The 15,130-nt window shown below is 39.2% G+C and overlaps 1 protein-coding gene and 2 long non-coding RNA genes across 3 annotated transcripts; all 3 read left to right on the top strand.

Annotated features, from left to right (window-relative positions):
• Window positions 1-374: 374 nt before the first annotated feature.
• On the top strand, window positions 375-1,447 carry LOC132995590 (uncharacterized). The gene is made up of 3 exons (XR_009677032.1): window positions 375-426; window positions 546-691; window positions 1,371-1,447. It is a non-coding gene; the product is annotated as an uncharacterized LOC132995590 (long non-coding RNA).
• Window positions 1,448-2,020: 573 nt separating this feature from the next.
• Window positions 2,021-5,347, top strand: LOC132995583 (uncharacterized). The gene is made up of 3 exons (XR_009677030.1): window positions 2,021-2,164; window positions 4,873-4,971; window positions 5,167-5,347. It is a non-coding gene; the product is annotated as an uncharacterized LOC132995583 (long non-coding RNA).
• A 3,081-nt stretch (window positions 5,348-8,428) lies between these two features.
• LOC132954984 (uncharacterized) lies at window positions 8,429-13,232 on the top strand. Its single transcript, XM_061027560.1, has 7 exons — window positions 8,429-8,545; window positions 8,665-8,810; window positions 9,488-9,546; window positions 10,014-10,040; window positions 10,178-10,294; window positions 12,758-12,856; window positions 13,050-13,232. Exons 1-7 carry the CDS (start codon window positions 8,429-8,431, stop codon window positions 13,181-13,183), a joined length of 699 nt encoding a protein of 232 aa, XP_060883543.1. The 3' UTR covers window positions 13,184-13,232.
• The last annotated feature ends 1,898 nt before the right edge of the window (window positions 13,233-15,130 follow it).

Here is a 15,130-nt window from a genome sequence, read left to right as displayed (position 1 = left end):
CTAGATGTCCCTGGGAAACCCTCTGGACATAAGGGTCCATTTGTTCACATTCCACTGTGGGGGATCCTAGCTTTGCTCTAAGCATTTCCTGACACTCATAACTCATCCTGCAAACAACACCTCTAAACAAACTTTCCACTGAAGGAAACCCCTTTAACAGATGTGTCCAGTATACACTTAAAGATCACTATAATATCTCTGTCCTAGATATTTAATACACTTCACTTCAATGTGAATGAACCTCTGAATATAACGGCATGAACAGTTCAGTCAGAGCTGGAATCGGACACAATCAGCAGCTGAGCCATGATGGGTTTTCTTCACGTTTCTGTGGCTGTGCTCAGTCTTCTGTGTGTGGGACACACAGCTCCTCTAACCGACTGTGACAGTCTGGTCCAACCTCTGGAAATCCAAGGACCGGAGCAGGTATGACACCCTCTCAACTCATTAGGAAACTGTCTCTGAACTGTTAAGTTGTAAAAAAATAAAAGTCTACCAATGTTTCTGTGATATTTTACATCTGAGAGTAACACCTTCTGTTTCAGTTGCTGGGGAAGTGGATGCGTGTAGCAGTGAGCTCAAACTACAAGAAATTGGAGATGGTGGTAAAGAATTTTCAGGACAGCGTCTGGATGAAACTAACCGCTGATAACGAGAGTGATGTCATCACTCTAACAACAGCAGAAAAAACGTAATTTGTGTAGGCTTTGAAATAAAACTAAAAGAGTTAACATCACTGCGTACAGATAGGAGAGAAAAACTATCGGACAGTCAACCGAGGGAGTTGTGTAATACAGCACAGATCTTCTGAACTAATCAGCCATTTCTATTGGAGCAACACGTTTGTGTGCTGAAGCTTTGCTGAATTTATTCTAAAATGAAATCATGGCTCAAATCGATCAAGTCCTCATTACACGTGAAGTTTCATGAAGTCTGTTTGATAATGTTGTTGTGTATCCATGTGTTATAACGGTATTGTTGAAGTGTTGCTTTAGAGATACCTGATGTTTCTGTAGTGTAATTTTAATGGATTAATAGTGCATCATTGTGTGCTATTGTGGAGGAACTTAGAAAAGCTGTGTAGTGGTTATGTATTGTGTCGTTTTAAAAGTGTAGTGCTCTTAGCCTCGTCTTCTTTTAAAATCTTTTGTGGATTTCACGTTGGATGAATTGAATGCTGTTGTATAGTGGTTGTGTATTGTTGTGTTGATGCTTTTAGTGTGTATGTCATTTCTTAACAGAGACGTTGTGTCCATCCCCTGCCCAGGGACTACAGATGTAAATTAGCTCATAGCTAACTCTGGTACGGCTAAGTGGCTGTACGCTCTCCCTGTTTGTAACCTCATAGATGTCTATTTTTATCTGTGTAGGTTTGGAATTTGTCTCAGATTTACAACTAAGCTGACAGTAAGAAACAACACATTCCTGTGTAAGTATGCAAATTGTAGACGAATGACATACAGTTTGATATTCAGTTAAACAGAATTTAAAGAGCAGTGTGGTATGAATGTTTAATATGAGTGCAGTTATACAATATAATATAATATAATATAGTATAATATAATATGTCATATCATGAAGTACAGTAAAGAAGTACAGCAATAGTGATACCATACTAATACAGACATTATGATATATATATATATATATATATACACACACACACTGTAAAATAAGGATTATAAGAGGAAACACGGTCAATGCTCACAGACTTGCTTCCATTTCAGCCACTTTTACTCATGTCTTAAATATCTTGAACTCTGTCACTCTGTTAACTAACCTCACAATATCACAAACATGTGGTTTTTAATAGTAATTTTTTTGGGGACAAATAATCTCAGTTTACCTGTGTCATTTTCTATCTTTTGTCTTCCTTGATGCAGCGGTAACTACCGAGACTCTGAACGCAGGTAAGAAGGTCGACCTAGTGATGAAACATGTAGTGTAAATATTTTGTCTGACAGACAAAAACAAACTTTGTGTCTAGCATTGCGACAGCACTGTGGCTGTGATTGAGTTTAAGTGTGTGTGTGTGTTTGCTCTCGAGGGCCTCTTGACAAGTCTGCTCAAATGACCCTGCTGAAGACTGGCTGTTCTGATTGTCTGCTGTTCCACTCAGTAATCTACGTTCTTGGAAGGGAAATTGGAGTACTAGTCTTAATGAGTAAGCTAACACTGCTACTACCTACTGCAAATATTTACTGCTACTATAAACCAATGCAACTGTATACTACTGCTACTATACCACTGCTACTGTATACCACTGCAACTGTATACTACTGCTACTATACCACTGTTACTGTATACCACTGCTACTGTATACTACTGCTACTATACCACTGCTACTGTATACTACTGCTACTATAAACCACTGCAACTGTATACTACTGCTACTATACCACTGCTACTGTATACTACTGCTACTATAAACCACTGCAACTGTATACTACTGCTACTGTATACTACTGCTACTATACCACTGCTACTGTATACTACTGCTACTGTACCACTGCTACTGTATACTACTGCTACTATAAACCACTGCAACTGTATACTACTGCAACTGTATACTACTGCTACTGTATACTACTGCTACTATACCACTGCTACTGTATACTACTGCTACTATAAACCACTGCTACTGTATACCACTGCTACTGTATACTACTGCTACTATACCACTGCTACTGTATACTACTGCTACTATAAACCACTGCAACTGTATACTACTGCTACTGTATACTACTGCTACTATATACCACTGCTACTATACCACTGCTACTATACCACTGCTACTGTATACTACTGCTACTATAAACCACTGCTACTGTATACTACTGCTACTATACCACTGCTACTGTATACTACTGCTACTATAAACCACTGCAACTGTATACTACTGCTACTATACCACTGCTACTATACCACTGCTACTGTATACTACTGCTACTAGAAACCACTGCAACTGTATACTACTGCTACTATACCACTGCTACTATACCACTGCTACTGTATACTACTGCTCCTATACTACTGCTATTATACCACTGCTACTGTATACTACTGCTACTATACCACTGCTACTGTATACCACTGCTACTATACCACTGCTACTGTATACTACTGCTACTATACCACTGCTACTATACCACTGCTACTATATACTATATATATATATATATATATTTTTTTTTTTCTTACCACTGTAACTTTTGCTGCTTTGCTAAAGTGCTCATGATGGATAGGCCGGATCTTTGTAACATAGCAATAAGTAAGGTCTTTTACCTGCTTTTTGTAACATAACAATGAGTAAGGTCTTTTTACCTGCTCTTTTGTAATGTTAACAGACAATGAGTAAGGTATTTTACCTGCTTTTTGTAAAGTGTCTCGAGATAACACTTGTTATGAGTTGACGCTATACAAATAAAAGTTGATTGATTGATTGATTGATATACCACTGCTACTGTATACTACTGCTACTATAAACCACTGCAACTGTTTACTACTGCTACTATAAACCACTGCTACTGTATACTACTGCTACTATACCACTGCTACTATACCACTGCTACTATATACCACTGCAACTGTATACTACTATAAACCACTGCAACTGTATACTACTGCTACTATACCACTGCTACTGTATACTACTGCTACTATACCACTGCTACTATACCACTGCTACTATATACCACTGCTACTGTATACTACTGCTACTATACCACTGCTACTGTATACTACTGCGACTGTATACTACTGCTACTATAAACCACTGCTATACTACTGTTACTATACCACTGCTACTGTATACTACTGCTACTATAAACCACTGCTACTGAATACGACTGCTACTGTATACTACTGCTACTATACCACTGCTACTGTATACTACTGCTACTATAAACCACTGCTATACTACTTCTACTATAAACCACTGCTACTGAATACGACTGCTACTGTATACCACTGCTACTATAAACCACTGCTATACTACTTCTACTATAAACCACTGCTACTGAATACGACTGCTACTGTATACTACTGCTACTATACCACTGCTACTGTATACTACTTCTACTATAAACCACTGCTACTGTATACTACTGCTACTATAAACCACTGCTATACTACTGTTACTATACCACTGCTACTGTATACTACTGCTACTATACCAGTGCTACTATACCAGTGCTACTATAAACCACTGCTACTATACCACTGCTACTGTATACCACTGCCACTGTATACCATTGCTACTGTATACCACTGCTACTATAAACCACTGCTATACGACTGCTACTATATACTACTGCTACTGTATACCATTGCTACTATAAACCACTGCTACTATACTACTGCTACGATATATTACTTCTGCTATATACCACTGCTACTGTATACTACTGCTACTAGACCACTGCTACTGTATACCACTGCTACTGTATACTACTGCTACTGTATACTACTGCTACTATACCACTGCTACTGTATACCACTGCTACTGTATACTACTGCTACTATACCATTGCTACTATACTACTGCTACGATATATTACTTCTGCTATATACCACTGCTACTATATTTATACTACTATTATACCACTGCTACTATATTTATACTACTTCTACTATACCACTGCTACTATATGTATATGCTACTGCTACTGTATATTAATTCTACTATCACTGCTACAGTATACTACTGCTATTATATATACTACAGTTAATGTATACCACTGCTACTGTATACTACTGCTACTATATGTATATACTACTGTAGACCACTGCTACTGTATACTACTGCATACTATATACTACTACTATTTTATATTTGTAGGATAAACATCATTGATATCTTTTGTCTCTTAGGTAAGAGACAAAATGTGACTGCTGCAGAGATGGAAGAGTTACAGAAGCAGGCAGCATGTCTAAACTTACGGCAGCCGTTGAGCCTGAACTTCGACAAAGGTTTGAATACACCTGCAGTTTTTTTTTTTATACCTTACATAACATGACATACAGATAACATACAGGTCTACAGATTTCTTCTGATTTGAGCTAACTGAGAAGAAGCATGTTAGATGCGCAGGTACCACTTAATCATGCTGCTCACAATCCTTCTATAAACTGACTGGTATGAATTCACACTTTGATTTCTTACAGGTATTTGCCCAGAGCCTCTTTCTCCAGAACTGGATCCCGAAGAGCAACTTAAATCCATGGCAGAGATGTATAAGCTTGTAAGACAGGAAGAATTTATCAAAATGATGACTGAGTTTAATCAAATGAGTGACTAACTGTACAGGAACTGTGAGAATTCAGTCAATAAAGATTACTGAATCAATTTGTGTATGTCCTGTTTGTTTACGGTAATGTCTTAACTCCTACAATATCTCACCAGAGGGGTGGCATGGACCCCATGAAATCGTATTGGCCACACGGTATCAGAGCTTTATGGTGGCTATTTTCCTTGGCAGAGGTGGAACTTATGTTGAAATCTACTATTCAGACTGTGTTGCAACAGGCAGCTCAAAGTTGTCGGTGTGCAGAGGTTTGTTTGTAATTGTTTTAAAATACTTTAAATTGGGACTTTACATATTTGTTTTGAGTCCTTGAAGAAGATGTATACAGTATGTTGCCATTATCTTGTGTTGCTCAAAAGCCGATTCCCCTTCTGTCTGATTAGTGCAGACAGAAGGGGTATGTGTGAACACACTCTCGGTCAATGCATTCAAACATTGTATTGTAACATGTTTCTGTCTCTCAGGCAGGAGGACCAAGGTGAGTTCTGATGAGCTGGAAGAGTTTAAGAAGCAGGTTGAGTGTCTGAACTTGCCACCAGCTGCGATCCTGAACAAAGGAGAAGGTACGAACTTTCATTGATAGAAACATGTTTGTTTTTTACAGTGGATCCCAGAATGAGGGTTTGAATCATTAGAATTTCCATGTCTGAATGTTTGAGTTAATGTGTCGGATAAGAATCACTGTGGGTGAAGAAAGAACACATTTAAATGGTAAATGGACTTGAGCTTGTAAAGCACTTTTCTAGTCTTCTGACTACCCAAAGCGCTTTTACACCTCATGTCACAAAACCTACCCATTCACACACTGATGGCAGAGGTTGTTATGTAAAGCAGAAATCTGGGGATTGAACCCCCAACCTTCTGGTTGAGAGACGACCAATTCTACCAACTGAGCCAGAGCTCAGATTACTTCTTCATCTATAACAGGAAGTCATTAAAAACAAGTGTAGATGAATTTACGAGATAATAAATCAAGCACAATGAACACATACATGTTTTTTCACTCTCCTTAATACATCTCTGTTGTCCTCCTTACAGGTCTCTGCCCAGAGGAGTCTCCAGAGCACATTGATCTAACAAATACCATGAACCACATGAACCCTGAAATTATCTCCCTATTTGACAAAATTCTAGGAAGTAAAGTTGGCTTGGACGTGCTTACACAACTAATATCAGTTGAATTGGAAAGTTTGAAAGAAAACTAACGCTGTCAAAACTATCGCGACATGGCTACTTAATTAGAGGCCAATTCTGACTCATGAGACTCCTGATAATAGTCATGACTATAATAAATATCAATGGGACTTTTACATTTTGTTTTGTCTAGCATCAAACAAATCCAGATTTTTTAATTTGTCTGTGTGGAAATTTAGATTTGACAAAAACATTTGTGAAATGGAAATGGTGCGGTTACTGGAAGAACTAGAAACAGAATAAAGATTATTACCAGACAGACCGCTGTTTCAAGGCGCGATATCTACGACCCTGTGACGTTTCGCCTTCAAAACAAATGCTGCAGAGGCGCTCGGTCCCCCCTTCTGTGCAGCCTTCAGAGGTAGTTACAGAGGCGTTTCAAGGGCGAGATGGGATCAGCTCAGTCAGCGGGGGAGCACAGTGCTGTGTGTGTGCATGTCTGACTGTGTGTGTATGTGGAGCTCCCTCTTTGAATTCACTAACTGGGACACCAATACTGCACCGCTGCGGAATCAATAAGAATATCTGAAGGTGTAACGATGGCACAGCTTAGGTCAGGCGCTGTTTCCGAATTGAACTCTGAAAAGGGCTAAAAGTGATTAGCTTTCTTCTGTACTCGTAATCTTTTTTGAGAAGTCTTTCAAATAAGTATTTTTACTTTTACTAGTTCACTTCACTGCATTTTAAAAAGCATATGTTACTGATTAAAAAAAAAAAAAAATCTGGCCAGTTGATTGGCTTAATCATAGCCTAGCTCATACAAAGATGGAGAAGGACAGGTCAAACCAAAACATGGACCTGGAGCTGAAATCCCTGATGATGTTGAAGATGAACAAGAAGAAATTGAAATGAATCCCACCTGGCCACATTTAAGCAGCCATGTTTTTCCTTACTGGTATTTCTACTGCGTCAACAATCCAGCTGTTTGTCACACTCGAAATAAAACATTTTACTTGAATTTAACTGAACTAAATTTAACTCTACAACATTCTTACTCTTTTCTCCGCTGGCTGCCAAGTATTTTTCACACATACAAGTCATTTTTCTTTGTGTTTATGGTGCAAAAAGCAAAGAACATGACGGTTGAATATAAATGTAGTAATACTAAATAAACATCTCACAAAAAGTAAGGACAATTGTGTTTGGTAGGTTATTTCTTTGTTGTTACAATGCTTCTTGGCAATAAATCTTATACCGTTGGAAATCCTGTTTATTTTAAATGGTGCCACATTCGTAAGGAACATGCATTTGTGGGATAAGCAGCAGAGCTGAGTACGTGTAGTAGCCACACCCATTAAAAACTTCCCAATCTTATCTGCCAATGCCAAACAGCTAATTCTAATGTTGCTCTTGAATCTTGTTTCGAGCTTTTGATACCCCAGGTGCTGACAATCAGGTGGCTGATTGGCTGTGTTCCAATAATCCTTTGATTAGAGTCAGATCAATGGGATTTAGCTGTACAATTTAAATCTTTCTGTTCATTTAGCGTTACATCAAATATACTGTACCTGTTTGATCATTGAACAATCATGTGACACAAATATAATGACATAAAAATGACCATCAATAACCAGTCAATGTTCTTCCATATGAAATGAAAGAAATTCCCTTTTAGCATTACATGGAAATCTGTGATTAGATGAACTCATTACATAAATGTTAGTGCGGCATGTTTAAAGTTTTCAGTGGTGATTGTGGGAGGGTTCAAATCTGACCTTTGGCGCCTTTGCTGAATGTTGTTGACTTCAGTTTGCTTAATTAAAGACGTCAAACATTTCGATGGATCCACCTCTAAACTAGATCGCAGTTGGCTACATGTGCACACACCTCTGTTGACTCTTTCCTTCAATGTGAATGAACCTCTGAATATAACGGCATGAACAGTTCAGTCAGAGCTGGAGTCGGACACAATCAGCAGCTGAGCCATGATGGGTTTTCTTCACGTTTCTGTGGCTGTGCTCAGTCTTCTGTGTGTGGGACACACAGCTCCTCTAACCGACTGTGACAGTCTGGTCCAACCTCTGGAAATCCAAGGACCGGAGCAGGTATGACACCCTCTCAACTCATTAGGAAACTGTCTCTGAACTGTTAAGTTGTAAAAAAATAAAAGTCTACCAATGTTTCTGTGATATTTTACATCTGAGGGTAACACCTTCTGTTTCAGTTGCTGGGGAAGTGGATGCGTGTAGCAGTGAGCTCAAACAACAAGAAATTGGAGATGGCGGAAAAGAATTTTCAGGACAGCGCCTGGATGAAACTAACCGCTGATAACGAGAGTGATGTCATCACTCTAACAACAGCAGTAAAAATGTAATTTGTGTAGGCTTTGAAATAAAACTAAAAGAGTCAACATCACTGCGTACAGATAGGAGAGAAAAACTATCGGACAGTCAACAGAGGGAGTTGTGTAATACAGCACAGATCTTCTGAACTAATCAGCCATTTCTATTGGAGCAACACGTTTGTGTGCTGAAGCTTTGCTGAATTTATTCTAAAATGAAATCATGGCTCAAATCGATCAAGTCCTCATTACACGTGAAGTTTCATGAAGTCTGTTTGATAATGTTGTTGTGTATCCATGTGTTATAACGGTATTGTTGAAGTGTTGCTTTAGAGATACCTGATGTTTCTGTAGTGTAATTTTAATGGATTAATAGTGCATCATTGTGTGCTATTGTGGAGGAACTTAGAAAAGCTGTGTAGTGGTTATGTATTGTGTCGTTTTAAAAGTGTAGTGCTCTTAGCCTCGTCTTCTTTTAAAATCTTTTGTGGATTTCACGTTGGATGAATTGAATGCTGTTGTATAGTGGTTGTGTATTGTTGTGTTGATGCTTTTAGAGTGTATGTCATTTCTTAACAGAGACGTTGTGTCTGTCCCCTGCCCAGGGACTACAGATGTAAATTAGCTCATAGCTAACTCTGGTACGGCTAAGTGGCTGTACGCTGTCCCTGTTTGTAACCTCACAGATGTCTTACTATCTGTGTAGGTTTGGAATTTGTCTCACATCTACAACTAAGCTGACAGTAAGAAACAACACATTACTGCGTAAGTATGCAAATTGTAGACGAATGACATACAGTTTGATATTCAGTTAAACAGAATTTAAAGAGCAGTGTGGTATGAACGTTTAATATGAGTGCAGTTATACAATATAATATAATATAATATAATATAGTATAATATAATATGTCATATCATGAAGTACAGTAAAGAAGTACAGCAATAGTGATACCATACTAATACAGACATTATGTTATATATATATATATATATATATATATATATACACACACACTGTAAAATAAGGATTATAAGAGGAAACACGGTCAATGCTCACAGACTTGCTTCCATTTCAGCCACTTTTACTCATGTCTTAAATATCTTGAACTCTGTCACTCTGTTAACTAACCTCACAATATCACAAACATGTGGTTTTTAATAGTCATTCTTTTGGGGACAAATAATCTCAGTTTACCTGTGTCATTTTCTATCTTTTGTCTTCCTTGATGCAGCGGTAACTACCGAGACCCTGAACGCAGGTAAGAAGGTCGACCTAGTGATGAAACATGTAGTGTAAATATTTTGTCTGACAGACACAAACAAACTTTGTGTCTAGCATTGCGACAGCACTGTGGCTGTGATTGAGTTTAAGTGTGTGTGTGTGTTTGCTCTCGAGGGCCTCTTGACAAGTCTGCTCAAATGACCCTGCTGAAGACTGGCTGTTCTGATTGTCTGCTGTTCCACTCAGAAATCAACTTTCTTGGAAGGGAAATTGGAGTACTAATCTTAATGAGTAAGCTAACACTGCTACTACCTACTGCAAATATTTACTGCTACTATAAACCAATGCAACTGTATACTACTGCTACTATACCACTGCTACTGTACACTACTGCTACTATACCACTGCTACTGTATACTACTGCTACTATATACTACTGCTACTATACCACTGCTACTGTATACTACTGCTACTGTATACTACTGCTACTGTATACCACTGCTACCGTACACTACTGCTACTATACTACTGCTACTATATACCACTGCTACTGTATACCACTGCTACTGTATACCACTGCTACTGTATACTACTGCTACTGTATACCACTGCTACCGTACACTACTGCTACTATACCACTGCTACTGTATACTACTGCTACTGTATACCACTGCTACCGTACACTACTGCTACTATACTACTGCTACTATATACCACTGCTACTGTATACCACTGCTACTGTATACTACTGCTACTGTATACCACTGCTACCGTACACTACTGCTACTATACCACTGCTACTGTATACTACTGCTACTGTATACTACTGCTACTGTATACCACTGCTACCGTACACTACTGCTACTATACTACTGCTACTATATACCACTGCTACTGTATACCACTGCTACTGTATACCACTGCTACTGTACACTACTGCTACTATATACCACTGCTACTGTATACCACTGCTACTGTACACTACTGCTACTGTATACCACTGCTACTATATACCACTGCTACCGTACACTACTGCTACTATATACTACTGCTACTGTATACCACTGCTACTGTATACCACTGCTACTGTATACCACTGCTACTGTATACCACTGCTACCGTACACTACTGCTACTATATACTACTACTACTATAAACAACTACTACTATACCACTGCTACTATATACCACTGCTACCGTATACCACTGCTACTGTACACTACTGCTACTATATACCACTGCTACTGTATACCACTGCTACCGTACACTACTGCTACTATATACTACTGCTACTGTATACCACTGCTACTGTATACCACTGCTACCGTACACTACTGCTACTATATACTACTACTACTATAAACAACTACTACTATACTACTGCTACTATATACCACTGCTACCGTATACCACTGCTACTGTACACTACTGCTACTATATACCACTGCTACTGTATACCACTGCTACCGTACACTACTGCTACTATATACCACTGCTACTGTATACCACTGCTACCGTACACTACTGCTACTATATACTACTGCTACTGTATACCACTGCTACTATACTACTGCTACTGTATACCACTGCTACTGTATACCACTGCTACTATATACTACTGCTACTGTATACCACTGCTACTGTATACCACTGCTACTATATACCACTGCTACTGTATACCACTGCTACTGTACACTACTGCTACTATATACCACTGCTACTGTATACCACTGCTACCGTACACTACTGCTACTGTACACTACTGCTACTATATACCACTGCTAGTGTATACCACTGCTACCGTACACTACTGCTACTATATACCACTGCTACTGTATACCACTGCTACTGTATACCACTGCTACTGTACACTACTGCTACTATATACCACTGCTAGTGTATACCACTGCTACCGTACACTACTGCTACTATATACCACTGCTACTGTATACCACTGCTACTGTACACTACTGCTACTATATACTACTGCTACTGTATACCACTGCTACTATACCACTGCTACTGTATACCACTGCTACCGTACACTACTGCTACTATATACTACTGCTACTGTATACTACTGCTACTATACCACTGCTACTGTATACCACTGCTACTGTACACTACTGCTACTATATACTACTGCTACTGTATACCACTGCTACTGTATACCACTGCTACTGTACACTACTGCTACTATATACTACTGCTACTGTATACCACTGCTACTGTATACCACTGCTACTGTACACTACTGCTACTATATACCACTGCCACTGTATACCACTGCTACTGTACACTACTGCTACTATATACTACTGCTACTGTATACTACTGCTACTGTATACTACTGCTACTATACCACTGCTACTGTATACCACTGCTACTGTATACTACTGCTACTATACCATTGCTACTATACTACTGCTACGATATATTACTTCTGCTATATACCACTGCTACTATATTTATACTACTATTATACCACTGCTACTATATTTATACTACTTCTACTATACCACTGCTACTATATGTATATGCTACTGCTACTGTATATTACTTCTACTATCACTGCTACAGTATACTACTGCTATTATATATACTACAGTTAATGTATACCACTGCTATTGTATACTACTGCTACTATATATATATACTACTGTAGACCACTGCTACTGTATACTACTGCATACTATATACTACTACTATTTTATATTTGTAGGATAAACATCATTGATATCTTTTGTCTCTTAGGTAAGAGACAAAATGTGACTGCTGCAGAGATGGAAGAGTTACAGAAGCAGGCAGCATGTCTAAACTTACGGCAGCCGTTGAGCCTGAACTTTGACAAAGGTTTGAATACACCTGCAGTTTTTTTTTATACCTTACATAACATGACATACAGATAACGTACAGGTCTACAGATTTCTTCTGATTTGAGCTAACTGAGAAGAAGCATGTTAGATGCGCAGGTACCACTTAATCATGCTGCTCACAATCCTTCTATAAACTGACTGGTATGAATTCACACTTTGATTTCTTACAGGTATTTGCCCAGAGCCTCTTTCTCCAGAACTGGATCCCGAAGAGCAACTTAAATCCATGGCAGAGATGTATAAGCTTGTAAGACAGGAAGAATTTATCAAAATGATGACTGAGTTTAATCAAATGAATGACTAACTGTACAGGAACTGTGAGAATTCAGTCAATAAAGATTACTGAATCAATTTGTGTATGTCCTGTTTGTTTACGGTAATGTCTTAACTCCTACAATATCTCACCAGAGGGGTGGCATGGACCCCCATGAAATCGTATTGGCCACACGGTATTGGAGCTTTATGGTGGCTATTTTCCTTGGCAGAGGTGGAACTTATGTTGAAATCTACTATTCAGACTGTGTTGCAACAGGCAGCTCAAAGTTGTCGGTGTGCAGAGGTTTGTTTGTAATTGTTTTAAAATACTTTAAATTGGGACTTTAGACATACACATTTGTTTTGAGTCCTTGAAGAAGATGTATACAGTATGTTGCCATTATCTTGTGTTGCTCAAAAGCCGATATGATTAGTGCAGACAGAAGGGATATGTGTGAACACAAACTTCAGGCCACCCCTGCACATGTCAGCGCCCCAGTTGGGCCACCCCAGTTCAAGAAGTCTGAACACGCCCCTGGTCGTCAGCTCTGTGTCAACAACACAACTGGTTATGAATCAGACTGGAAATAACAGTGATGCCTCTGAATATCATACAAACGCAAACGAGACAAGCAGGACACAGAATGTGTATTTATTTGGTGGAATATGACCTGCAGTGTAAAAGGGCTTTGAGTAGTCAGAATACTAATAAAGCGCTTTTACACTGCAGGTCACACCTTCACATTCACACACTGATGGCAGAGGCTGCTATGTAACGTGTCAATCAGCATTAACTATTCCCTTTCCATGCACATTCATACACCGCCGACGAAGCAGCGGGAGGACCTTGGGGTTAAGTGTGTTGCCCAAGGGCACAATGGACATGAGGCTGCAGGGGCTGGGGATCGAACTCCCAACCTTCCGGTTGAGAGATGGCCGGCTCTACCACTGCCGCCCCAGAATCAGGAATACTTTATTTATCCTCAGGGGGAATTTGTTTTTTACAATTGCTCGTGTACACAATATAGCAATAACGGAATAACGGAAATAGAGATATGGAATAAAATAAGAAATACAAATTAAAAATAAATCAATAAATCAAAATTGCTGAAATAAATATTTGAAGAAATAAAGCTATAACTACAAAAGTACAAAAGCACAAAGGGTTTAGGAAATACCTCACACAGAGTACATGTATACTGTATACTATGTACATGCATAATGAGTCTAGTTCTGGTCGAGGATTCTGCCTCTGAAGAGAGTCCTCGCCACTCTAACTTTGCTAAATGATGCTTGGTGCTCATGATGGATTAGTGTAGGTTCTTTGTAGATAATATAACGAAGAGTGCAGTCTTTCACCTGCTCTTTGTAAAAAATGTGTTATGAATTGGTGCTATACAAATAAAGATGGATTGATTGATCAATGAACGCTTCAGCATGTGCATAACCTGAGCTTGCAGGCTAGGCAGGGTCCCTATACTATGAAGTCCCAAGAAGAAACACCCCAGTGAGCCAGGTGACTTCAGATCAGTTGCACCGACTTGCCCACGTCATGAAGACCTTTGAACGGCTGCTGCTCCACCTTCTCAGACCCCAGGTCCACCATGCACAGGATCCACTGGAGTTCGCATACCAGGTGAAGGTGTGCTTGGAAGATGCCATCCTCTATCTGCTACACTGAGCTTACTCTCATCCAGAGGGGAGCAGCTTGCTGAGAATCGTGTCCTTTGATTTCTAGAGCTCCTTGAACACCATCCACCCCCTCTTACTGAGAGACAAGCTGACAGAGATGAGGGTGCTCGTCCCAGGTGAGATAAAGACTACAGACCTCCAAGGTTAACTTTGTTTTAGTTCATTTGTGTGCAGTGTGTGCAGCCCTCCAGGCATTAGAGTTAATAGCACCCCAGTGGGGAACAAACATCTTCTGCAACTGAACAATATTTATCACTTTTGATTTCTTTCATTCATTCTGTGGCCTAAAATGGCCGATAATCAT

Source organism: Labrus mixtus, chromosome 2 (genome assembly GCF_963584025.1).
Source record: "Labrus mixtus chromosome 2, fLabMix1.1, whole genome shotgun sequence".
In the NCBI taxonomy this organism is placed as follows: domain Eukaryota; kingdom Metazoa; phylum Chordata; class Actinopteri; order Labriformes; family Labridae; genus Labrus; species Labrus mixtus.
Note: the sequence above shows the minus strand (reverse complement) of the source record. Positions and strands in the feature narration are given on the sequence as shown.

What these genes read in the sequence shown, in the direction of transcription:
- LOC132954984 (XM_061027560.1), top strand. Translation starts at nt 8,429, where the DNA reads ATGGGTTTTCTTCACGTTTCTGTGGCTGTGCTCAGTCTTCTGTGTGTG. An exon ending in AAGAAACAACACATTACTGC is followed by an intron (nt 9,547 to 10,013) that starts GTAAGTATGCAA and finishes TCCTTGATGCAG; the next exon opens with CGGTAACTACCGAGACCCTG. An exon ending in TGGAGTACTAATCTTAATGA is followed by an intron (nt 10,295 to 12,757) that starts GTAAGCTAACAC and finishes TTTGTCTCTTAG; the next exon opens with GTAAGAGACAAAATGTGACT.